The following is a 26,203-nucleotide window of genomic DNA, read 5'->3' as shown; positions in this document are numbered from 1 at the left end:
CTGGATTAAACGTATTCAAGGCATATTTTGACTCTGGTAACAACTCCTATTTACCTCGGGTAGCCAACTTCTCTAGTCCATCAACATTTTTTTTAGCTCATGGTAGAGATTGGCGTGGAGCTCTTTTTCAGCTTTTTCCTTAGCACATTCCTTTAGAATATCATTGATCAATCGTGCTTGCCCGTCATATTCAATCCATTTCATTTTGCTTTCCTGCTTATACTTAGCCATTATCATCTTCTGATGACTAAGCTCTTCTTCTAATTTGTTGTTTTGCATCCTGGCCTCCTTTATCTTTCCTTAGAGCGTGGACTTCTCTTGTTCCCACTAAGCTTTGTTTTCCTCGTACTCTGCCCTTGCTGTCACCTTTTCTTCTCTGACTCTCTTTCCTTCATTTTTCATAGTTTGCCAAATATTTTGGGTTGACTGATCCTTCTCTGCTTCTAACTGCTTTATCCATTCCTTCAACTGTTGATTCTCAAGTATCACACTTTGGAAGTAAATTTTCAACCTGGTGCAAGCTTCTTCTGAGCAGTCCTTAACAGTATCGCTCTACGGCAATTTATTTTCAGGACCCATTAACTTAGGGATCTCATACCCTTTATCTCTCTTTTCCCTCCACATAGGGTAGCTCTCTATCGTGCTGGGCCCCCTTGGTGACCAGTCCATCAAGGTTACTTTCTCCCAGGACTTGAGTAGGGCCTTCAATTCATCCCCTTTACTAAATTCATGGTAGAAATGAACTTGAAAGAATTCTCTAGTGGATGGGGTGACTGAGTAAAAAGAAAATTGCCTCATTACTAAAGCTAGCGAATAACTTATACATCCAGTCAGCCCTACTAAAGGTACAAACTGATAATCCCTTGTGCTGAATATGAAGGGTTGATCAAGATTCTAAAGCTTTCTCTAGCAATAGTTTTGACTATTATAACTCAGATATTGTTCACTCTTTTCCTTTATCACTATTTTCAACATTTTCTCAATGATGGGCTGATCATGATACCAAGTCAGAACTTTGATCTCCCGTGGGCAAACATGGCTCAAGATCTAGAGATATAACAGCTGATTACAACACTTCAGAGTTCCTTTGCCCTTCTTTTGGCAATATGTCAGAGTTAGAAAAGTTTTGGCAATGATAGCAGGGATTGGATTGATGTTCTATTTCTCAACTACCCAGAATAGCTCCACCACATTCCAACTTACTACCTCCAAAGGCCTAGGTAAAAAAACCAACCCAAAGATACTCAGGGCAAGTGTTTGCATGGCAATCTCCCACTGACCATTCTGGATATGCTGGTGAAATACCTTCTTGATATAAGTCCAAGACCATCTGTGAGAATTACCTTTGGTAGTTTCTTTTGCCTTTGCTTCCTTTGCTGAAACTCCTACTATACTGGCAAATCATTTTCACGTTTGCCTATAATTAAGATGAAGATATACACTATTCTAAACCACATAAGGGATCTCTAGTAATGACTGATACTCTTCTATTGTTGGGGTTGTAGTGATGTCATTAAAAGAGAAGACCCTGTAGATGGGATTCCATGTGGACAATAATGCCTTTAGAGCATAACCTTGTATTTTAACCCGTGTCAAAGCGGCAATTTTCCCATACTTCTTCTCAAACATTAGTTAGAAATGCAGAAGAAGTAGTTTCCAGTAATTAACAAACTGTCAAGACTAGCTAATCTCACTTAAATCTTGTCATGGTTAAGTGGAGGTAATAAATATGCTCCTGTGTCAATGTCTCCTTTTTTAGCTTGTAAAGATTCTGAATTTTTTATTATACTTTGCCACTGTTGAACATTTTGTTCTTGCCTCGTGGTCTCATCAGCTGACTGACTTCAAGATGCCATTGGGACCACTTTTTTTAACCTTTGCAAACAAATACTTGATCTTAAAAGGAGAAAAATCAAATTAGAATACAAAAATGTAAATGCATGATTTAAGTAATTTCGAGTCGTACTGTCAAGGCCCATGATATCTACACATCCGTCGAAGTAGGAAGATATTTAGACTACTTAAACAGTACGATTTGAAATTACTCTCTCTTAAAAATAAAAGTGATTAAATGACAAATAAAGTAGAGAAAGTGTGTCCCTTTTGTCCTAGAAATGGGATAATCCTAACACTCGATAAGTGCTATCTAATTAGATGGTTCTACCGTTAGAGGTGGTTTGTTATGGCTCTTGATTATGATAGCTTAGCCTGAGGTCTAATTTGCTAAGGTTTAAAGGTTCCCAAATTGTTTTCACCGTAAACAGTAGAGCCTCATTTCATTATCATGATACTAATGGGAAAATCCACAGGTATCACAATAGATGAAACAAGTTCTAATCTGAGCGAAAGTCCTCACGGATACTAATGCGGAAACCACAAGTACCACTACACAACTCCCTCATATTTCTTGAGGATAAAAAATCCCGAGTATAAGGACTAAGTGTGTGAGGATATTGTGTAAGTATCGAGTGTGTGAAGGGACATGCCCACCTCTTCCTTATTCAGGGAAATTAAGAAAACACTCCTATAACCTCAAAGAAAATATTCAAACAAATGAGATGATTAGAACAATTAGTAATAAAGGCAAAAGAATCATACTAATTTAAGCTTAATCAGATGTTAAGGCCCTCGAAATTTTATAAGTTAAAATCCATAATTATTGACGTTAACTTATAAGAGCACAAGATTAAATCCACTTTTGGACCTCTAAACCAGGGTTTGGCATGTATTTCCCCAATGGAGTCACTAGGCTATCGTCGGACGATTCTCACCAAAGTGGAAAGTGAGGAGTCACCACTTTAATTTTGAGGAAAATTAAAGAAAACTATTTATTATGAAAAAAATTTAGAAAAATAATTTTTATCACTTCTAAAATAGAGATTCAGCGTTTGGGGTCCGCACACACATGGGAAAGGTGTTAGGCACCCCACATCGTCCCTCAATAAGGGCAAGTGGATTTAAGGATGTGCTTTTTATAATTCAATGCCAATAAATTTACTAGAATTTAAATTATAATGTTGATCCCCGTATTTGACATAGGATCATTTAATGTCTCACCATTTAGAGTAAGACATTTAATGTCTCACCATTTAGAGTAAGCCCTAGGAACAAAAGGTAAATGGGGTGATCTTGAAGTGAATTTTGACTCTAATTATTAATTTTTTAAATTCCTCCCTCCACAAAATTAGGACTCTAATTATAAAGAGGTATCATTTGGTTCCTAGAGATTTATAATGAATAAGGAGGACTCTTAGCTTATTCATTACTAATCTCATCGTTGGTGTCCAAACAATCGAGGGTATAGTGTGTGAAGTGACTATTCTATAAAATTGAATTAATATGAATTTAGACTTTTAGTCCTTTTAATTGGGACCCCAATTCAAAGGGAATATGTTAATTAAAGCCTAGAGAGTTTTATTCATTAATGAGGACTCTCGATGAATTAAAGTCTCATCGTCGACATAATTATTATTTCTAAACTACTTTAGAGCAAGAAATGTGATGCTTTTTGATATAAAATGAAGACAAAAATAATAATGTTTCTACAGTACGGCAACAAAATTAAAACAGTAATATTTGCAAGACACGCATGGGTCAATCTAAGCCTTTATTTCCCTAAAGGTTTGGCATGGCTAAATATTTACAAAATTCTAGCTTACATAGTGTTTGGATGTAACCTAGCTATACTCACATTAAAAGAAATATGACATAGACATCCACAAAAATTTTACCAGCAACAAGCTCTAGCGGTGATGGGAAGAGTGGGTTTTGATGTTTTAAGCTTAGAAAGGGATCCCCAAAACTATCAAATCAATCTTTAGAGGCGACGGGCTAGGGTAATTTGGGTAGAGCAAGTAATATGAGCTTTCTGATGTTATGAAGGAGATTCTTTAGAAAACTTACGTTTCTAAAGCCTCTCTCTTATATTCTCTAAGCTCTTGTTTACAAAAAAAGGACCCCCTCAATAGTGAAAATTTGGGGTATTTATAGGGAATGGGGGTCCTAAAATGGAGGGTCAAGATTCAAGATGGAAAAAGAAGAAGTCTGGATTTAAAAGGACAATCTGAGGGTCAAGAATTAAAGAGATCTAGAATCAAGGGCGGAGATCAATTCAGGAATTCTTTGTCCTTTTCTTCTTTGATCCAACGGTTAGAGATCATGCCTTACAAATAAGATCAAGGGTTGAGGTTAAAAGGTATCAAGTTTGTCTTTATCACTTTAATCCAATGGCCTAGGATTGATCCTTACAAATAAGATCAAGGGCACAAATTGAAATATACCAAAGTGCTTTAACTACTTCAAATCTAATGGTCTGGATTTATCGTTACAAATGAGATCAATGGTGAAGATTGAAGCATACTCTAAATGCTTTAACTAACTCAAATCTGATGGTGAGAATTTGATATTACAAACCAAGGGCTATGATTCAAAGGCAAAGTGATGTCTCTGAATTTTAGTTCGCTTAACCTTTTTCTCTTTACTTGACATTTTTCTGCCTTGGTGGTTTCCTTTATCCAATCTCTTTATTAAGTCCGTTCATCCAATCTCTCTCAATATGATCTCTATAGTTAATATGAAAACTTTTCATCCGATCTCTCTTTGTGCTCTTCACTCATCCTCTAATCTCTTTTATCTGATCTTAATATTTGTTATCCAATCTCTTATGTAATATGTTCCTAAACCCTTCATCCAATCTCTTTATCTGTGCTCTTCACTTTCATCCGGTCTCTCCCATTACTATTTCCCTCCCTAAGTTAGAAATAAATAAAAATCTAAACGGCATATCCAGAGGTACGCCTTGGATATCGAAAAAGCATTAAATATTTTAGTTAACCTAGACGTCTCCTCGATCTACGCAAGCACTAAATGCACGGGGCTATATATATATGGGGGAGGGACTATCATTTGATATTTTTGTACTCTCTCTTCTCTCAAATCTCCAATGATTTTTCTCTGGTTTTTGTTCTCCAGCAACGAAGTTTTCATCAAAGATATAGTTTTGATCCTTTTCCATTTACATTTTTTCTTCCTTCGCCTAAAAATGAGTCATAACGACAACGAGAGAATGGCTAGCCCACCATCGGTGAATATTTCTTGGACCTCCAATGAAGGGGAGCTAGGAACCAGAGGCTAAAATGAAGTGCAAACTGGGCCGATCTCTAATCAGCCCGACAGACTGAGCCAAGAACAGGCTTTCAATCATCAGAAAGAATCTCTCCCAGTGGATGAACTCCCTTCGGTTCTCCAAACTTTTGAGCTAAATCAAATAAGCTAAGAGTTCAATCTCTTTGTCAACACATTTGAGCTCATTCAATGTCACGGGGATCTCCGAGTCAATCATTTTTTTAAGGAGGTGGATCAGATAATGGTTTATAAAGAACAGCTAAAGGCCGGGCTGTGGTTTCCCTAGGAGTAGTTCTACAAGAACGTTTTGAAGTACCACAGCGTCTGCGTGGCTCTACTGCACCCAAACTCGTGGCAAACTCTAATAGCATTTCTGGGTTTGTGCCAAGCCAAAGGCCTAGAGCCTATGGTGAAGGTTTGGGCCAAACTACATCACCTAGCCTGATGGAAGAATGACGAGTATTGGTTCTTCTAGGCGAAGTCAAATTATGGGCTCTTTGCCAAACTACCCTTCTCCTTGAAGAACTGAAAAGATCGGTTCTTCATTCTGTGAAGCTGAGATCCCCGTGGATTCGAAGGTATTCCACGGAGTTGAAATAACTTGGCTGTGAGGCCCTAAGAAAAGATCATTCTTAATGAGGATGAAAAGGCAGTAGTCACTGAGCTGAAGAGCAAGGCGAACACTCGTCGTTACCTGTGTTTGGATGTAATCTCGGCTGAGGTGAAGTGGTGGCTTATGAACGTGATCGCTTTGGAGAGTGTTTTGCTCCAACTCTCTAATCTCAGGCCCAGAAAGGGTAAAACCCCCTTGTCCCAAGTCCTATGATCAATACGATCTCACTAACTTTCTTTTTGTGTGCAGATATAGCGAGAGGCGATGCTGACAAGGCAGCTCGAAAAAGGAAAAGAGAGCTTCCCAAGAAAGTCCTCGAGAAAAATGAAGCCACTGCTGCTATTGCCAGGGCTGAGTTGGAAGCCCAAAAATGAGCTCGAGTGGAAGGAACGAGCTCCCCAGCCTGAGATCAAAATGAAACAACTGACGTGAGATCGGCTCCTACTCTAAGTACGGCCACGCTTCAATCGCCGGTCTCTACAACTTTTGAGGGTGGCTCTTCTAGGCAAGCGGCCTCATTTGGATGACCACTCTCCTGAGGCGCTCAAATTTTACTGAGTTCTCTAGAGAGAAGTCGCACAGTGAGGGGGTACATTGATTTTGCTCGAGTCACTAGTGCTACTATATGCCTCTCAGAAGATCAAACCCGGATGGCCCCTGAAGGCATTGAAGAGACCCTCCACCAATCCATGAGCCTGAGCTTGGAGGCGGTTGCCACCCTGCACATGGCTAAGGAGAAGGTTAATTTCCTAAGGAGGGAGATGTCGAGGGCGGTCCACAAGGCCTTAACTTACAATACCTAACTCTCTTCTGCTAATACTCAGGTGTAAGAGCTCAAGCAACAGGTGCAGTCTTCAGAGGGGCTCATGGCTCAACTACGAAAGGAGCTGGAGGATGCCCAGGCAAGCCGAGCTATTGACTTGGCTAAGTTCTCCAAAGAGATAAAAGCGAAGGAGAATGAAGCCCTCGAAAGAGAAGCTGGTGCCTATGTGCAGGCTCACGACAATCTTCTAGCTGAGCTACTCAAGTGCTACCTTCAAGAAGACTTTTCTTGGCTTGAAAACTCACCCTGGGTGTTGAGGGCGAGGGTGAGAGCGAGTGGGAGGAGGATAGTGTAAATGTATCTGAAGCTCGGGCTGGGGAAGACCCGCCCGCTGATTAACTTTTGTAAATTTTTGAAAGGTTGAATAAAACGTCTCTTATTTAAGATAGATCTTTTAAAACTTTACGCTTTCCAACCTTTACATTTTAACTGAGATCGGATAGTCATAAGGTGAGTCAATTTAAACTTGTTTGAACATGATAGAGCTTTATTAAGATCGGATTAACAACTTAAAGAGACCGAAACTCAAAACAAAACCGAACTTCAATTGAAACAAATGAAATATGAAATTGAACTTTATTGAGATCCAATAATCTTAAGACCAGGCTTTAACTTTAAATTAAAGCTTGCAACAAAATTAAAGCAAAATATTATTGAGATTGGGTAATTTGCGTACAGAAATTGAACTTAAACCAGGAAATAAAACTTCAATTATAGCCAACTGAAACTCAAACAAGAATGAGGTTAAGCTCGGAGATCAGATAATCAGCACTCAAACTTTGATAACTGAAACTTGAACAAGTATATAGGATTGAGCTTGATTGAGATAGGGTAATCTTAAGATCGGATATCAATTAAAACAAAACAATTTAAAACCAGTATTATTGAGTTCGGGCAATCCTAAGATCGGGCTTCAATTAAAACTTGGACAATTGAAAACTATATTATTAAGATCGGACCTCAATTAAAAAATTGAAATTCGTAAGTACATGAAATTGATTAACATTAAAACTTCGTCACAACTTATAGAATCAACCAATTACATGTTAATTAAGCTTCAATTGTTGCTTTTGCTAAATGAAGAATTTATTGATCGGCCAAAATATGGTGTCTACAGTTGTAGTAATCACTTAAGTGGCAATGAAGAAGTTTTTTCTGAACTAGACGAATCCTTTCTCTCTTCGGTGAAGTTTGGTGATAAATACAAAATTCCAATCTTGGGGAAAGGGAGGATTGCTATCAAATTCAAGGATGGGTCCTCAAATTCTATTTCTGAGGTTCTATGCTCCTAGTATCTTTCAAAATCTATTGAGTGTGGGACAACAAGCAGAAAAGAGCTATGACTTATGTTTCAACGAGTACGAGTGCACTGTAAGTGATATAAAGAAAGGTGTGATAGTAAAGACAAAGATGTCAGCCAACCATCTATTTCTAAAACACATCAATTATGGTCATTCTTTTTACTATAATTCCATAATTGTTGATGATAATTGGCTATGGCATATGCACCTTGGACACTTGAATTTTGGATGTATCAAATTCCTTACAAATAAGGAGTTGGTTTCAAGCTTGCTAACTATTCAAGTTCCAAACCAGATTTGTCAGACTTGTGTTGTGGGGAAAAAGCATAGAGATCCATTTCCTACAAGGCAGGCTTGGAGAGCCAAAGGACCACTGAGCTCTCGCATTCAGACTTATGTTATGTGGAGGTTCCATCTAATGGAGTTAACAAATATTTTATTACTTTCATTGATGATTTTAGTAGAAAGGCATGGATTTATTTCTTGAAGCAAAATTCTGATGCATGTGAAGTACTCAAGAATTTTGTGGCATATGTTGAAAAGCAAAGTGGGCACTCTATTAAAACTTTGAGAACTGATAGAGACACTGAATACATTGTTTGTGATGACTACTTGAGAAAGCATGGAATTAAGCATGAGTTAATCACTATGTATGCTCCACAACAAAATGGAGTGGAAGAAAGAAAAAACATAACTATCATGGATATGGTTAGAAGTATGCTACACTATAAGAAGTTGCCTAAAAGTTTATGGGCAAAGGCTGTGGCTTGTGTTGTTTATATCCTAAACAGGTGCCCTATTGAGAAAAGCTTTATATGGTTGAAATAAGCACCAAGGGCAAGGCATACTTGTATTAACTCTTATTTTCTTGATCATGGTTTTCATAAGTGCCCATATGAGCATACTTTGTATGTCAAAACCAATAAGGATGGAGATGCTGCCATTGTCTATTTATATGGGGATGACTTGATCTTCACTAGCAACAATTCAAGGCTACTGTCAAAATTTAGGGAGGCTATGATTGCTCAATTCGAGATGATAGATATGGGCTTGATATCTTACTTTTTTTATATTGAGGCGAAGCAAACAAATGGAGGCATATTTATCTCGCAAAGAAAATATGCACAAGATGTTTTGAAGAAATTAAAGATGGAAGTATGCAAGCCTATTCTAACTCCAGTTGAAGAAAGATTAAAGCTTGTAAAAGATGGTATCGGTGATTTGGTCGATGCAACAAATTTTAGAAGACTTGTTGGATGCTTGAGGTACCTAACGGAAACTAGATCTGACATTGTCTATGGAGTTGGAATTATAAGTAGATTTATGGATTCACCACGGCAATCCCATTGGCAAGCTGCAAAGCGAATTTTGAGATACATTAAAGGTACACTTGATGATGGCATAATTTATTCAAGTGCTAATAGTATAACTTATTGGTTATACAAACAGTGATTGGACTAGAGATATTGAGAAATGGAGAAGCACTTCAAGATATGTGTTTCATCTTGGTTTCGGAGCATTTTCTTGGTCTTCAAAGAAACAAGTAATGGCTCTTTCAATAGCAAAAACAAAATATATAGCAGTGGCTAGTTGTGCTACTCAAGCAGTTTGGTTGCAGAAGATGCTTAATAAACTACAACATCAACAAGATCATCCAACGACAATTTTTTGTAACAAGAAGTCAACCATCGCACTAACAAAGAATCCAGTATTTCAAGGACATAGTAAGCACATCATTATTAAGCATCACTACTTTCGAGACTTGGTGAAAGATAAAGAGATCGTGATTGAATACTATGTATGTGAAAATCAAATTGCAAACATTTTCACTAAGCCACTCAAAGCTTATTTGTCCTTAAAATTAAAGAAGATGCTTGGAATGAAAACTTGATTTAAGGGAGGCAATATTAGAATTAAATCAAGTTAGAATTAAATCAAGTATTCCATTGCCTTCTATTTCTTCATTATGATGAATTGCCCAATCAGCTTCATGCAAGCTGGTTATAATGCCAATAATTTGCCAGCTGGTGGGTTGGCAACTTGCTGGCCTCCTTTTACCCCTATTTAATCTCTATGTATAGGGATTGTATTAAGCATTTGTAACATACAGAAGTGTAACAGAATTTTGAGAGAAAATTGTGAGGAAAAAGTTTTAAGTTAGCTCCAGTGAAGTTAACAAGTGAAGAAGCTCTTGATGATATAGTATAATATAAATTAATTAAAAAGTAATGTTGATACAGTATATGTACCAAAATATATCAATCTAATATAGACTTAATTATTAATTTAAGTAAACATCCCGTAAATTAAAGTTTACATATATTTAACAAGTGTGCGCAATATATATATATGAAAATTATTTTACATTTTTTAAAATATATAATTATTTAAATAAATAAAGATTATTTTATTAATAAAACAAACTTTAAAGACAATCATTTCAAAAACGAAGTTAATAGAGTTAATAGTCTATTTGGACAGTAGAAAGTAATCAATTTTTAGAAACAAACGTTACAAATTGAAAAAACAGTAACTGACTACCATTTATGACACACACAAGACGACCGGCTATGCAACATTGTATCAAATGCCGGTAAACTTGGAAAATATTTAAACGATAAATGTTTAAAAGGTTTTTTTTATAAAAAAAAAACACATAATCATAACGAATATAATAATTATGTATAAATATTTTTCTATATAAAAAAAAAAAAAGTATAACTTTTATACCTGATACCCTTGATTTTGAATGAAAAATAAAATGAAATTTGAAACCCAATCTTAACATTTCTTTTCCAATGTTATTAAACTAATACTGTTATTCATCCAAACAAAGCGTAAAAGTTCACACTCAATGGTAAAGCATTTGACCAATGAACCATCAGAAGAAAAAAGAAAAAGGTTAACTATTACCATATTAGCTTCAACTTTCAATTTGAAAGTCCCTTTCAAGCAAATGAATGGCTCAATTCTACACTCCATTTATTTCACCAAATAAAGCAAGTCAAAATAGCAAATATAATGAAAGAATCACATTCAAAATTTCAATCCATACATGATCACAATCACGGAAGTTTGTATGACCAAAACTGCGACAAGAATTGCCTCACTGACAACCCTCAACCCTCACGCAGCAACCCAAAAAGTGGAAGAAAAAATAATACAAAACAAACTGCAAATGCCTACACTTTCTTTTTCTTCCTCATTAACTTGATTCCAACTATAAATAAACAATTATAAATAATATACACATTCTACAAAAAGGATTCACCTCAATCTCAATGATTGGCTTTCACACCCAATCCAACTGATGCCAGGTTGCTGCAGAATATCGTGCAAAAAAAAATGATGGGAATCATCTTATGGAAAAGAATGGGTAAATAAATATACTTTCACACAGACTGAATTTTGAGAAGAGCTGGCAAATGCAAGGCATTATGATGACAGAATGGATTGCAATGCCATCTGTTGCTGTGGATGCAACAATGACCAAGTTGAAGCCAATGTTGCTGGTGGTAAAGTCTGCTGAAGGTGCCTCAACAGGTGTACCATTCGGCTTGCAGTTTGTTCTGTCACCAGATCCTTACCACATAGAACCTACAATAAAGGTCACTCAAAATATCAACAACAACTTGCAGGCAGCTTTAAAAGCCAAACTATAAAAGAGCAGCATTCAATTATTTCAAAATCATGTCTACACTTGCAAATATACCACATTTAAGTTTAGGAACAAAGCAAATTTAATCTGAAATTTCAGTGGCAATGACACAAAAAGGCCTCCCAGTCGATTGATACCGAGTGCCCACTAGCCATGAATCAGAACTTGATACAAGCTTGAAAAGGGACAACAGCAGAATAATGATGATAAATTGATAATTCAAAATCGTCGTCGTTGGTGTCATTATTAATAAATTTTAAACCAAATTTATTAAACTTATTAAATATTGTTAGAAATTAAGTATTCAAAAGAACCTTGATGAACAAACAGGAGTATGCATATTATTACTGATAAAAAACAATGGTATGTTTTTAATAAATATAAGTCTTTTAAAGAACATTTTATATATAATTTTTTAAAGATTTACCATTTCAATATTGATATTTTTTATCTTTAAAAGCATACCTTTTGTGCATTAGTAAAAGCACGACGGCAGGTACCACCCATTATCTAGCACTAGGAGCACAAAACTGAAAGTTGCCCAAAGTTCAATAAAGTTCACAAAAGCAAATAAAAGAGACAAGTTTTCCTCTCATCAAAATTGGAGTAAGCAACCATTTCTCTTGTCGCTAGGCAAAAGAGGTTTCTACAAGCTGAAATTCAGCTCCCTTCAACTTGTTTAAAAATGTAGCCAAAGAAATAATTTCCTTATGCATAGCTATAAATGGGGGCACCTCCAAGCAGAAAGCCTCTTCTAGAAATTCCACACAAATATCAATTTATCTCAAGGGCGATATAGAACAGCTGCCTAAGAGATCTCTTCTCCAATTCATAATTAATGCTTTAATGAATATTATTAATACAAAAACTATTTTTGTAATTAACATTGAAACTACAAGGAAAATAGTAAGAATTTTTTTTTTTTCAAATACAACAATTGAAATATTGGATTACTCGTAAAAGCACAAGTTCAATTTTAAATTCTAAATTTAATTTTAGTATTGCGGTTAATAAAGCAAAGAAACACAAGATGCACAACACGCATATCAACCATTCATTGACTGGTCAATTGATTATGTGCACGACATACATACAAACTGTTCATTGACTGGTTAAGTGATCAAGTACAAGACATGCATATTAACGCTTCATTGACTGGTCATGTGATTAAGTGTCCAACTGTAACTTTGATGAATTACTAAGTTATGTAAAGGTTTAAACTTCATATTTAATTGTGATTTAGTTAAAAATTTAAGGCCAACAGGCAAAATGGCACCAAAAAAAATATATATATTGCCTTAACCTGCAATCAATTGGTCAAGCATTCAAGAAAGAAATGAAGAGGAAAGGGGAAACAGTTACACAGATATATTAAATAAACTGCCAATGAAATCAATTTCAAAATGTAATGAACTATGCAATTTTGGAAGATGATGCTGCAGCTTAAGAAGCCGCTACATCACCTGATTTAAACCTGCTTAAGTTAGCTAGCCAGACCTAGACTGAGTTGACCAGCTCATGGTCAAGGTGGTAAGGTCAATTCGTCTCCGCTCAGATTGGACAATTTGTAAGGATTAGAGTACCTGTAGCAGTTGCTACAGACCAACTCACAGCTGACCTGGTTAGACCAGCCAGTTTGATCCAGGTTTTAGGGTACAGACTACTGAAAAAGAGAATTGACTGCCAGTCACCACATACAATAAAATTCGAAAGTCGAGCAGGACATTTTTGTGCCAAAATCACTTTTGATCACCAGATTAGATGATGTGGATATAGGACACAACCATAAGGCTAGAATGTCCAAATTCTGTTGCACATTAGATCAGCTATTGGGGAAAATGAGCTCTGATCACTTTGATAGAAGCATAGACCACACTTGCAAGAAGCTCAGGGATTATTAAAAAAATATATATTTGAAATTTAGAAATCCAATGGATTCTAATTATACTTGTGACTAATTAACTAACCTCAGCAAATACTGAAACAATCTTAGGTAAATACTGATTGTTGGGACCCAAAAGTTCATTGTCTGACCTGCAGATTGAAGCCAAGGTGTGGGTTCATTACTGAAGAATGATAAACACATAAAAAATAATAAACAAACTAGAAGAAGAAATCAGAGGAAACAGCACAGAGAACTTAAGTCCTTGTTCCTTACCTCTCCACCATCAAACAAAGCTGTTCATGAACAACTTTTGCTTCAATCAAATCACCTGTTATTGGCAAACAGTTTAACCATGCTGGGACGACCTGCCAAAAATAAGCAATTACATACCACAAGAACGCTGTTGAAAATAACAGGAAACTTGCAAGCAAATTCCAGAGTAGGAAACCCAAAACAAATTTCCATAAACTACTTCAAAATATATCGTAAGTCCAGCCAACTCTTGGTAATGAAATACTTCATTCACCAATGAATTCCTTTCAAATGTTCAACATTTCATCTACCTCAATTCAATGAAATTTCCAATTTTTTTTTGTTTTCAATATGTATCAAATAACAAGGGAATAAATTTTCCATTTTTCCTCTTTTTTTTTTTTTTTTTAACCTCTGGGTAGACATCAAGGAAAATGAATATGACCGATTATATAAATTCCCCTTCCAAGCTTCACATATAAATTCTTTGATAAAGTCACAAGAAAAAAGCAAATTACAATTAGAAATGGGAGGTCAATAAACATCTGATATCCATAACTCTTTTTTTTTTTTTTTTTTTTTGGGGGGGGGGGGGGGGGGGGGGGGTAGGGGGCAAGAACAGAAAAATCCTGACAAGATGTTTAGAGATAACATCTAATAAGTTTGATGCATGGAAACATGGATGAAGTCATGTATAAGTGTATACAATAAAATTGTTACAATAACAAGCTCGTCCCATCTCTCATTTAACAGGAGAGATTCTCACATCTGTTTGACTTTATGACTGGAGTTGCACAAAAGCAAATGATTGACAAGCAACAGTTCCAAGGACTGTTGTGAAGGCACTATTAACTCATGTTGTATTAGCCATCCAGTTTCTTGAAATCACACGGACAATTAGCAATTAACTGAAGGATTTGGAAACTAGTAAACATTCAGATTCGAAATGCAAATTTGTTAGCAGAAATAATATCTCAAAGGAAAAGCTGGAGGTTCTCATGGAGATGCAGCAGCAGCATCATTGCCGCTAGTTGCACCAATGACAATGCATGCATAACAGTGGCCAGCAGCTATTGTGACACCATTCCCACTTTTAGATGTATATCTTCTAAACATCTTCAGATATCCTCTAACAATGTAATATAATTTACTAGATGATGAACAGATACAACAATAACTGCTGACGTACCTGAGCTGAATCAATACTTTCGCGATGAAACTGGCAAATTTTCCCCAAAGCAGAAACAGCATTATCATATGCCATCACATTTTCAGGTTGCTTAGCATTAGGATGCCGTATCACAACATTTAGTCTTGAAAGAGCCTCTGACCAAAGCCAGTAACAAATCTTAGTCCACACAAAATAAATAAATAAATAAATAAATAAATAAATAAAAGGGCTCTTTCACACCAAAAGGGAGCAAGGAAAATCAAAAGCTCAGCAATTTACCTCCAACAAGAGGTTTAAATACAGAGCCACCAAACTCTGCACAAACTCCAAGTCCATATACAGCTGCCTGAGAAATAATTAAAAAAAAATTTAAAAAAAAAAAACTGATGAGAATATCAGCAAACTGAGGCATATATAATTGCCAGGGCTTAGTGAGTACAGACCTGTCGAACATCAGGATTTTCATCATTGCATGCCTCTAACAGGAAAGGAAGAAATGTATCATAGTATCTGTGCCAATCACATTGGAACAATTTGCATCAATCAAGTGTTATCTACTACAATAATAATACTTCCATAACATGCATTATAAAAGGGCTTACTTAAGTGCTGCCTCACGACATTGCTCTGCAACATCATCAAAAATGCAAATTGCAATCCTTCTCTCCTCAGCAGTCTTATCTTTGCCCTAAAAATGAAACATATCAGGGATTATAGCTCGAGAACAAGAGTTTAAATAAATAAATAAATAAACAAATAAATAAATTATAACAAAATATTTGAGTATAGCTTAGACAAATGAATTAGAATGTAATAATTATCTCCTATGGTTTCGAGTTCCAACAGATTAAAATCTTCCAAAGTAGAATATCAAATAAAAGAGGAAAATTCATTCCAAGTTTTCTAGTTTGGAAAAGTTATAAACTATCAATAGACCCCTGAAGTTAGCATATTATGTTCATTAAGCCCCTGGACTTTTACTCCACATGAAGCCCTCAAACTTATATTAAACTTCACATCAAAGATTTAGCAGGCATCATTTTAAGCATGTCAATTCCACATTTTCTGAATTTCACGAGACTAATTTAGCACAGAAAAAGTAGTCTGACTAGGATAGTTGATGGAAAACAACAAGAACAACAAGATCCTAGGAATGTTCGTGAGATGATTCAAGATGCAATTGCACAAGAAGCTCCAATCACAAGGACTAGAGTTAAGAAGATACAAGAATTGATTGAGGAAGCAATTGCACAAGAAGCTAAATATGGAGATACAATCAATAAATTGGCGTTACAAGAAGATGAAAAGTGGCTTAATTTGATCCAAGTTTGCGTGGGAGATGATCAAGAAATATTTGGACAGGATTGGACAGAATTGATGGATTTCTACGCAAATTTAGCGTGTTTTTTTTTTTATCTAGGACAGGTCTGAATAGTTTTATTTAATTATTTTTTGTCAGATGTGTTTTGGGCTTTATTTATGTGTTTTTGAGCCTTAGCTAGGAGTGCAACCCACTCCAGCTTGTTTATTAGTTTTTAGGGTTTTATTTTTTTTTTTTTTTTAGTTTAGGAATTTACAGTTTCAATCGCATATATAAGGCTAACTTACTACTTTTTCAGGGGAACATTACTTTTGATTAAATTAATACAAGAGAGTGATTTTTCCTAAGTTTTTTTTTTTAAACTAAACTAATTCTTCAAGAGTGATTAATTTTGTAGGGTTTAACAATCTTGATATCCTTGGTTCTTGTTTGATTATAAACTTTGTGGCAAGAATCTTTAATTCTACCTTTGAATTATCTTAGTTTTCAATTCTATAAAATTGATAGGTCAAAGTATTCTTTGATGTTTGAACTTGATTTTGGCTTTCTTGGGATTATAAACCAAACCTGTTTGTGGGTTTCAAGACATCGTTCTTCAAGTTCACATCAATAATAGGAACCATCATGAGGGCCTTAAGTTTGTATATTTTGTCTATTCAGACCCTGAACATTGTGTTTTACCAATTGAGTATGTTTTGTCCATAAAACCCTGAATCAGAATTTTTTAATGTTAAGGACCAAATGTGGAACAATAAAAGTTTAGGTGCTCAATAGACAAAACATAAAAGTTCAGGCCTTAGGATGATTTTTTTTTTTTTTTTTTCCTTTGGAAAACTCCAACAACAAATAATCTTGTATGCTAAAAAGGCTCATTAGTGAGCAAGAGACAGAATTTGAAGGCGATCAAATAAAATGACCAAATGACTTCCATACTGAACGTGACCTGGGTAACTCCGCTGATAGAAATAGGATAAACTTTCATGTCACAATTAGATTCTGTTCTGCTCCAAGATTGTTGAATGAATTAAAGCCAGCACAGCATACCAAAATAAGGCAGCTCCACTAACTGAATTCATGCATGCAAGAGATAGTAATACCAAAATTCACATGAAGCATGCCAATTAGGTGTGGCTTGTATGCCTAGAGGCTGGAGGTAATACCAAGTGAAAATTATGGATTCAATACCCTGGCCCTTTCCCTGAGAAAACTCCCCTCCCCAACCCTCCCTTCCCTGTCCCCTTCACCTTAAAGAGAAAAAAAATTAATAATAATAATAACAAAAGAAAAAAAAAAAAGCATAACCTAGATCATTTCCTTAATTGTATTGTTGAAAATGTCAACTGACTAAAAGCTTATAGCCGGCAAACATTATAATTAACCTCAAGCAACAGTACCAGAAGGTTATTAGCTGTCAACCTTTACAATAGAGAAGTAAACAAAGAAATAAAAGCTAAAACAAGAAATCAAAGAAAAGTAAGAAAAGGAATTTGCACAACCATTTAATTTTGTAGTAGAACTTACCCACATTGGAGTTAGATAGGTTGATAGCTCATCAAAAAAAGGCAAGAAAGCAGCTTTAAATGTTTTTATCAATGTCCCCAAGATTTCACCCACCTGGAAACAAAAATGGGCATTAAGATAAGAAAAATAAAATCCTAGAGGCTATAAATAGACAAATAACTTCAAATTTCTCAGCTATGCATACTAACTTGGTCAAAAACTTCCTCCTCCTGCTCATTTTCCTCTTTTATCAACTCTCCCTCCTCAGCATCAAAGTCTTCAGCTTTGGCTCTCTCTGCTCTCTCTCTTTTCCTACTAGAACTAGCTGTGATCACCTGTTTTATCTCATCTACGATGGATCTCACTTGACCTTCATCAACAAGTGGTCCAGATATCTGAAAAAGGAAATTCAAAAACTCACAATATTCCTAAATATTTCTTAATTTTATCATAGTTTAAAGATTATTATGGAAGATTTCTCCATAATTAAATTTAAACCAATAATGTTCAGGTGCAGTATCTAATGTGGCATATTTCCAATTACAAATGTAGTAATTACATGAAACACCCCAAGTGACATAATATAACGTCAACATAAAATATGGCAAACCTGTAAGCATTCATTTACTGCATCCAACATACTAGCACAAATTTCGGTATCAGGTTCCTGCAAGCAAATTGCAAATCAAAAACTTCATCATCCAGTAAGCATCACAATAGAAGTAAAATATGCATGATGCTAACGCTGGACATATTGAAATTAATATTATAACAACCTTGTGTAATGCTTCCACCAAAGCTGGAATAATGTAGTCAGACAACTGCTTTACATAGGACTCATTGCGACCTTGAGACACTCCCTTCTCTACAGCTAATTTGGCAGAACGCAGCAGCTCTGGCATGGCTAGAAACAGATCCAGAAGTTCAAGTGAGGATTTGTAAAGCCAAATGGAAGGCATGAAGGGAAGAGAAATGACAAATTAGATGCAAATTAATGTGATACCTGAAACAGCTGCTTTCCTAACTTCTTCATGGAAATAAAATTTCAGAAGAGGAACCAGAGTTGGAGCAACCTGAAAGGCAAATGCACCATTATATTTTTGTCATATTGCTGGAAATGTTTAGTAAAAAAGACAAAATAATTCATTGAAACAAACCTGATCAATCCATGGAAAGAAGCCTTCCTTAAGCTCATCCGCATAGCAACATAACATGTTACATGCAGTTGCTTTTTCTTCCAGGACACTAGTCTTGATCCCTATTCTTTTGTCCCCAAGGGTGATAGTCTCCATACTGTAACATGGCAATAACTCTTAGTGAAATGTTTAAATAAATTTCATGCAAGACAACCATGAAACTGCGTGTAAATGCACATTCACACGTCTCTGCGAGTGTGTAAGTCTGAGAGAGGGGTTAAAAACCTGAGAGAAGAAATTCATGCTACAAAAACTTTCAAATTTGAGCAAATGAAGAAGTCCTTTTGGCTATTTAAATCAGGAAAACAAACAAAAAAAGAGAGATGTACAAATTAAATAACTTCTGTACAATCAGCAAATCCATACTTTTGTGTTTGGTTGAAAAACTGATTCATGCAATTTTAAGTGGACAAGAAAACCAGAAAAGTCACATTCCTAGGTACATTAAAAACACATTAATGTGCATGCATTTCCCATCAGAGGTTAATCAACTTCCAGAAAATGTGAGTACCTTTCATCATCTGAATCATCAATATCATTATCTGAATCAGCAGATGTAATGGTTACATCTGGCTTGAGTTGAGCAGACTGAAGCAAAGGCGGCATGACAACCGTCATATACGGAAGAAAATCTTGTCCCAAACACTTGCAAAGTCTAGCCCATGCCTATAAAATTATAAAGCAAATATTATAGGGAGGGAAAAAGGCAACAAGCAGAAGATTTTTTAAATTCCCTGCATACATATTTTCAGAAATGAAAACATACTTGTAACATGTAACTTGTCGTTGGATCATCTGTCTCCATTTGAGATCCTTGCAAAGACATAAGGACTTCCATAACCTTGCAAAATCAGAAAATATACATAAGTCAAGCAAAAATTAATGGGAAACCAAACAATTCCTTGTCCCAACATGGTGAAAAATATCAATGTACGGTAGGAAGAATCTAATGGCAAAAGAAAGAATCAAGGAAAAAAAAATCATCAAGACCTTCTCACTTCAAGAAAATCACTCCACTGAAGGTGGCTGATAGAAAGACTCCCATGTGTATAATTGTACATACCTGCTTAGCATCCTCTCTAAATTTATCCTTCCCAACTGCCATCCCAACCAGACTAATGCACTCCATGGATTTGGCACGAAGCATACGGTTAGATTTGTCTGTTGCATTCACTAATATAGCCTTCAGGTACGGCATCACCGCATCATAGTATTTTTGGAAGTGCTCCTGCAATACCAGATACTGTTAGATCAAGTCTTCCACAAAATAAATAACCATAAGAACTGTGATACTGCTATTGTTTTTGGTTAGACTTTCTAAATTACCTGGGATGAGTCAGCAACTGAGGCCAAGGCAGTCAAGGCTCCCTCTTGCACCATTTGTTTTCCATTCTGCAGTACATAGTACATATAATCACATATTAAGACAGAAGAATTTCTGCTTCCATCAAGGCAAATTCATTAGATGCATAAAAATATGTTATTAACACTTTTCTTGATATACCTGTAATAGTACAAGCAATTTGCTCACTATTCCATCTAAGTAAGGAGCTAAAATCTCTGGGGTACAGTTCTCACTAAAGTTGAGCACCGCTGAAGCAGCATGTGCCTGTCACAAAAGAATACAATGAATAATCCATTGCTGCAGCACTAAGCATATATCTTCACCACAGGCTAGCTATCATAAAGTTATATGGACTAGACACACAAACACATGCGCACGCGCACAAAGAGAGAGAGAGAGAGAGAGAGAGAGAGAGAGAGAGAGAGAGAGAGAGAGAGAGAAAGAGAGAGCACTAATCATATGGTTATGATAATGGTGAAAAAGAGAATGCAGAACTGTTAACAGAATAAGCAAAATGAATCATGATCTTTAGAGCATTCACACATGTAATAAACTTCCTACTAAACAAGCAATGATTAAGAAATACAATGACAGAAAAAATGGAGAAGGGAACGCAGAAAAGGGGCAACATTTGATCCTTCTTTAAGTATATATACATATATATATTTTTTATCTTTCTTCAATCCCGTCATCGCAAACGTAACCTAAAATGAGAAATTTTTTTAGCAACCCATTGTGATCTCCATATTATTTCAATGGATATTCTCAACATATATAATACACAGATTTCAAAGGAAAATGCTCTTCCTAACTCACATTTTTTAGGCTAACCTATTCTTTTAAACATGAAAGCAAGACCTGTCATGCATGAAACTAATGCAGTCAACCAATGTACATGATAGAATGCAATAGACACCCCAATCAGGCACAGTGACCACCTCACTCAGCATAGCACATGAATTTGTGCAATATAAGAGTTCACCTCAAAGGCAGCACAGGTGAGAGCCAGATCCCTAAGAAGTAAAAACAAGCAGTGTCTTTGAATCCAACAATAAAAAGATAAAAACTCGCAGAAGCATCTAGCTAGGAAATTCAATATGATGCAGTTTCACTCAATTGCCAACTTGAAAAGTCACATGGCATCTCCTAAAGGGTAATGTATCTATTCCATATGTGTATATAATGCTGAAGCCCTATGGACACTAAAAATATGTACCCAATACTTGCATATGGTAAATTTCTTGAAGAACAAAATTTCAGACAATCACGGCTAACAGATACTTCTTAGATGCAGCTAAACACACATTTGATACATCTTCATTGTAAAAATGTGTGAATAGGCTTCCATAAATATTTCAATGCTAATATTATTTAGTAAATATTTCAAATATTTCAAGTCACGTTTTCAATCTATGCATAAATTAGAAATGCTTATATGACCAAATTGCTAGGACTTTAAATATAAAAGAATTAGAAATTAAACAATCTAAAATTTTTTTGAGAAAAAAGGAGGTGAAATCATGCGGACACCAATTCAACAATAGCTATTATGAAACACATATCCCAACACTATTTTTCTTTTAATCAAAATCCTTCAACTCATGACAATTTCAGATGGAACTCTGCATCCAAGTATCAAATATGCCACTGAAAGGCGGAAAAAAATCCACACACCATCACAGGAATGTTTATATTCAGGAATTCTCTTAATTTTTTAAGTCCTTTGGTAATTCCCAGTAAAAAACAAAAAAATAATATGGTTACAAATCAGAATCTTGCAACTTGTAGGCATGTCCACACAATCTTTATCTAAAATAATAGCACGCACACACACACACACACACACACACGCACGCACGCACGCACACACATACAGCTAAACAATTAAGACCACATATGTAAGCCTTTATTTATTATTGATGCTGATGAATCATTATATCCTATGTTTTTGAGAATTGTTGGATCAGCATATCTACATATTTGCATCACTGTGTTATATATATATGATTCCAAGTTCTACCTCAATCAGTCACTTTATACCATGATTTAATCTCTCTTTATTCCTAATGCAAGGAAAAATTTTAAACATAGGAGCCTCTATCTTAAAAAAAAAAAAGTTATGGCTAGAAAAATATATCACATATCTAATCATTTGGGAGTGTACACCAAGTCAATTACCAAGCTATCTATACTGCTAACTAGTTAAGATTGCATCCAACAAGAATTAGACTCAAAAGCAGAGCATCTGAACAGACGAATACATCAGACACCTAAAAAACCTTAAAACAACAAGAAAATACTGGCAATTGAAATCTCTACAGGTAGATATTGTAATGGAATATGAAACAATGAGAGAAAAGAGACAGAGAGAGAGTATTGACACATATAGCCTAGAAAACATAATGCTAAAAAAGTATTCACTTATATTAACTAGTTAATGCGTATGTAACATCAAATGAGTACCAAGGATATGCAACCACCAGTGTTGAAATTTGTAAAAAGAGGACTGAATCATAAGTATACTTGCATCATATAAAACAAATTCTTTCCCATTCAAAACTTCTATGCTAAATACAGAATTGATATATATAAACTCAACGCAATAGAAGTAACCAACCTGCACCCGAGGATTGGGGAAATCATCCATTGCACTAGCAAGTGCTGGCAACACTCTCTGATGATATTGATTTTGCAAATCTGGACCCAAATCAGTAGACAACTGTCCAATTGCATTAATAGCTGCCCATCTCACACGTGGATGGGGATCATAGAATGAGTTTAGAACCATTGACACTACTTGTTCCAGATTTTTTATCATTACCTACAGCCATAATACAAAGTAAAAAATCATGAGTGTAACATGGAGTATAATAATAGATAAACAATAAATTTAACTATATATAAGTATTTAACCAAAAATTCTACTAATGTTGTACCTAGAAAGTAGAAACCTTGAGATTCTAAAGATTGACCAAATAAAACTAAATGGTATACCTTCTAACAGTTGCTCATATCAATATCCAATTTGCTCCCAATCCCAAACAGAAAAAGGTAGATAAGTTGATTCATATTACCATGCAAGAAGCATTGTCTCTAATTGGGAACAAAAACATATGCATAAAATAGTTATTGCATGTTTGGTACATCAAAAGATGGAAGAAAATTATCATTTATCATTCCATCACATTAGCCATTTTTTACTCTTCATTGTGCATTGCTACAGTCTATTAAAAATGACAGTAAGAAAATAACTTCCCCAAACATGAAAGTAAATACATAACTAGCATGCCTTCTTTTTAAAAAAAGCAAAGCGAAAGAAATTACATATTATGATCATGCAAGTATGCAACTAATATGGCAATAGAAAAGGCTGAAATGTTATGAATCACAGCTATCTATAACTAAGCATTTTACTCCCAACCTCAAAACAATATCCAGCCAAAGCCAAATACGTTTAACATTAAGAATATAATTAGAAAATAAACTTCCTTGAATTTACTTATATAATTTAAATCGAGCAATAAAGAACCACAAACACAAATGAATACCAATTTCTATACCTTGGAGCAACCCTCAGCAATTTGAGCAAGAGCAATGAGGGCAGCATGGTGCTTCTGCCATTCTGGAGCAGCCAAATACGCAGGCAACTGCTCAGAAGCGACTGGAACAATAGTATTCCCACCCAATGAAATGGCCAACCTATCCAAGCACTCCTGTCCAACACTATAATTGCTGGTCTCTCCAGCATCTTCATCCTCAGTCTCTGCACCATGCCATGCAGGATCATCCTCAACATCCAACAACATCCTCATCAAAATGGCGAACAACCTGCTAATAAACTGTGGCAACTTCCTCATCATCCCTGGCGCCCTCTCCCTAGCCTCAGCTAAAGTAATAACAAACTCAATAGCCAAGTGCCGAGTCCCTTCTTCTAAACTCTCAGCCTCAGCAATCTGCAACATAGAACCCACAACATCCACCAATTGCCGTCGCAGAAACCTTGGCTCTGTTCCTGCCAACTCGATAAGAAGCTCCAACGCCTCCTGCGCCGTTGCCTCATTTCCATTATTCAATGCTTCAGTCAACGTCCTTATCATCGCAGGCAACAGATCCTGAAACCTATCCCGATCCGACGAACTATTCAAACACTGAATAAAATTGATAACCGCATTCAAAGCCGCAATCTTCACATCAAAATTCGGAGAAGATCCCAAACACTGTAAAAACACCGTGTGTAACTCCTTAATGAACGGAATTAAGGTCTCACCAATATACTGTGACAACTGAGCAAAAATCAAGAACGCAGATTCTTGAAGCTTTGGCGAATCAGAAGAAACGCATTGAAACATAAATGGCAAAAGCTCAGGCCAGCCGTTCTCAAGCAAAATACCAGAGGCAAGTTCAGAAACAGTGTCACACAACTTCTTAACAATAGATTTGGTCTGCTCGTGCTGGATACAAGCCAATAGAATAGATTTGATAGAAGACTGAGTGGAGGGGGACAGACGAGGCCAGAGATATGCATCGTCACGGGTAAGGAGCTTGCGGAGAAGAACAGCAGACATTGCTCGACCCTCTGTGTGAGAAGACTGCTGAAGGAGGTGAGCCAGTTTGAGGGAGAGAGAATTGGGATCGGTCTGCTTGCAGAGGTTGAAAGCGAGCTCAGCCTGCGATCGCTGCTCGTTGGAGGAAGACATGAGAGAGGAGATTAGGTTTTCAAAAGGGGCAGGGTCCTGGCCGAGTATGGCGGCGAGTTGAGCTTGTTGGAGTTGCTGAGTTGAATCGTCCATAGTTAGAGAGAATTAGGGTTTGGTGGCTGTGGCTCTGTGTTTCTGGTTTTTTTAGTGTGAATGAATATAAAGTCTTTCTTTTGATTTGTTTTGGGTTTGAGCGTGCGAGAGAGAAAGAGGGACGGAGAAAGAGCGAAGGAGAAAGGAAAGAGGGAAGAGGATTGATTATAAGAAAGTGAGTGTGAGGATTTGATTAGGGGCCAAGAGAGAAAGGGATTGAAGGATTGAATGGGAGATTAGCTGGAATTTTTGTTTAATGATTCATGTCTGTTCACTACAGTTGGTGATTTTTCTTTTCAATTTAATTTTTGTATTTAAGTTAAAAAAAAATTGTGCCATTTTGGGTGTTTTTTTTATGAATTTTGAATTTCATTAACAAGCACATAATATGGGAAATTAGCTGAAATTATTTTTTTGGTTCTCTTATTTTTAGTATAAAGAATCTATGATAATGAAGGATGGAAACAAAAGAAAATCTATAATTAGTGATTCTTATGTGGTAGTATGTAATTATTTAAGGAAACTTAAACTAAATTTCCAATAAAGAAAATTTTATTATTCTTTCACGTAGAGTTAGTCTATGTGTCTATTGATTGTGTAATAATACAAATTTTAAAAAATCAAATATACAACTGTATTCTATATTATTTAAAAGTCATATCGGCAGAATAAATTCAATCATTTGTTTTTTTTTTCAAATTTTTAATTTTGGATAATTAAATTATTATGCTATTCTTATGTTTGTAGCTTAGTTTCTTTTTTTATTATTATAATAATGTTCAGATATTAGCCAATACGGCAGAAAAAATAGTCACTACTTAGTATCTTGTTCATTTAATTCCCTGTGCGTATGTACAATTAAAGTCACATGGACAAGTTGTTCATTCAAGCATTTTAAAGCGCACACATATACTTCCTAATGATGCTATGTTTCTAGATTAGGAGATTTTATCATAATTGCCTTGCCCTAACATGTGACTTAAGCTCAATTTAAAAAAAAAAAAAAAAAAAAAAAAAAAAAAAGCTAAGTTAATTACGTACAACGTTAATTTATATGTTATAAGACATATTGAAGCGCATAAAAACACATAGGAAGGATCAATGGAGTATTTCAATGAAGTTGGTGTGTATGGGGATCCTAACATGCATAATTTCTAAATTATAAGACTTGGTGTTTCTATCATGCATATTATGTTATAACTTAACTATATTTATCTAGTGCTT

General features: G+C 35.5%; 1 protein-coding gene across 1 annotated transcript; it reads right to left on the bottom strand.

Moving 5' to 3' along the window:
- Window positions 1-10,871: 10,871 nt before the first annotated feature.
- LOC110635292 (uncharacterized) lies at window positions 10,872-25,191 on the bottom strand. The gene is made up of 20 exons (XM_021784575.2): window positions 23,750-25,191; window positions 22,807-23,010; window positions 20,349-20,453; window positions 20,171-20,236; window positions 19,908-20,072; window positions 19,611-19,685; window positions 19,356-19,510; window positions 18,806-18,941; window positions 18,652-18,721; window positions 18,425-18,552; window positions 18,259-18,315; window positions 17,858-18,043; window positions 17,670-17,762; window positions 15,430-15,515; window positions 15,271-15,337; window positions 15,107-15,173; window positions 14,846-14,982; window positions 13,678-13,769; window positions 13,487-13,553; window positions 10,872-11,458 (listed from the first exon to the last, which is right to left on the bottom strand). The coding sequence occupies exons 1-20, from the start codon at window positions 24,977-24,979 to the stop codon at window positions 11,297-11,299; spliced, it is 3,348 nt and encodes a 1,115-aa protein (XP_021640267.2). The 5' UTR covers window positions 24,980-25,191; the 3' UTR covers window positions 10,872-11,296.
- Between the last annotated feature and the right edge of the window lie 1,012 nt (window positions 25,192-26,203).

Source organism: Hevea brasiliensis, chromosome 4 (assembly GCF_030052815.1).
Source record: "Hevea brasiliensis isolate MT/VB/25A 57/8 chromosome 4, ASM3005281v1, whole genome shotgun sequence".
In the NCBI taxonomy this organism is placed as follows: Eukaryota; Viridiplantae; Streptophyta; class Magnoliopsida; order Malpighiales; family Euphorbiaceae; genus Hevea; species Hevea brasiliensis.
Note: the sequence above shows the minus strand (reverse complement) of the source record. Positions and strands in the feature narration are given on the sequence as shown.

Bases quoted from the DNA above. Each gene is read 5' to 3' on its own strand.
- LOC110635292 (XM_021784575.2), bottom strand. From the start codon at position 24,979: ATGGACGATTCAACTCAGCAACTCCAACAAGCTCAACTCGCCGCCATA. The intron at 20,237-20,348 runs GTATATCAAGAA...TATGTACTGCAG, and splicing joins AATTGCTTGTACTATTACAG to AATGGAAAACAAATGGTGCA. The intron at 15,516-17,669 runs GTAAGTTCTACT...TTTCATTTTTAG, and splicing joins CCTATCTAACTCCAATGTGG to GGCAAAGATAAGACTGCTGA.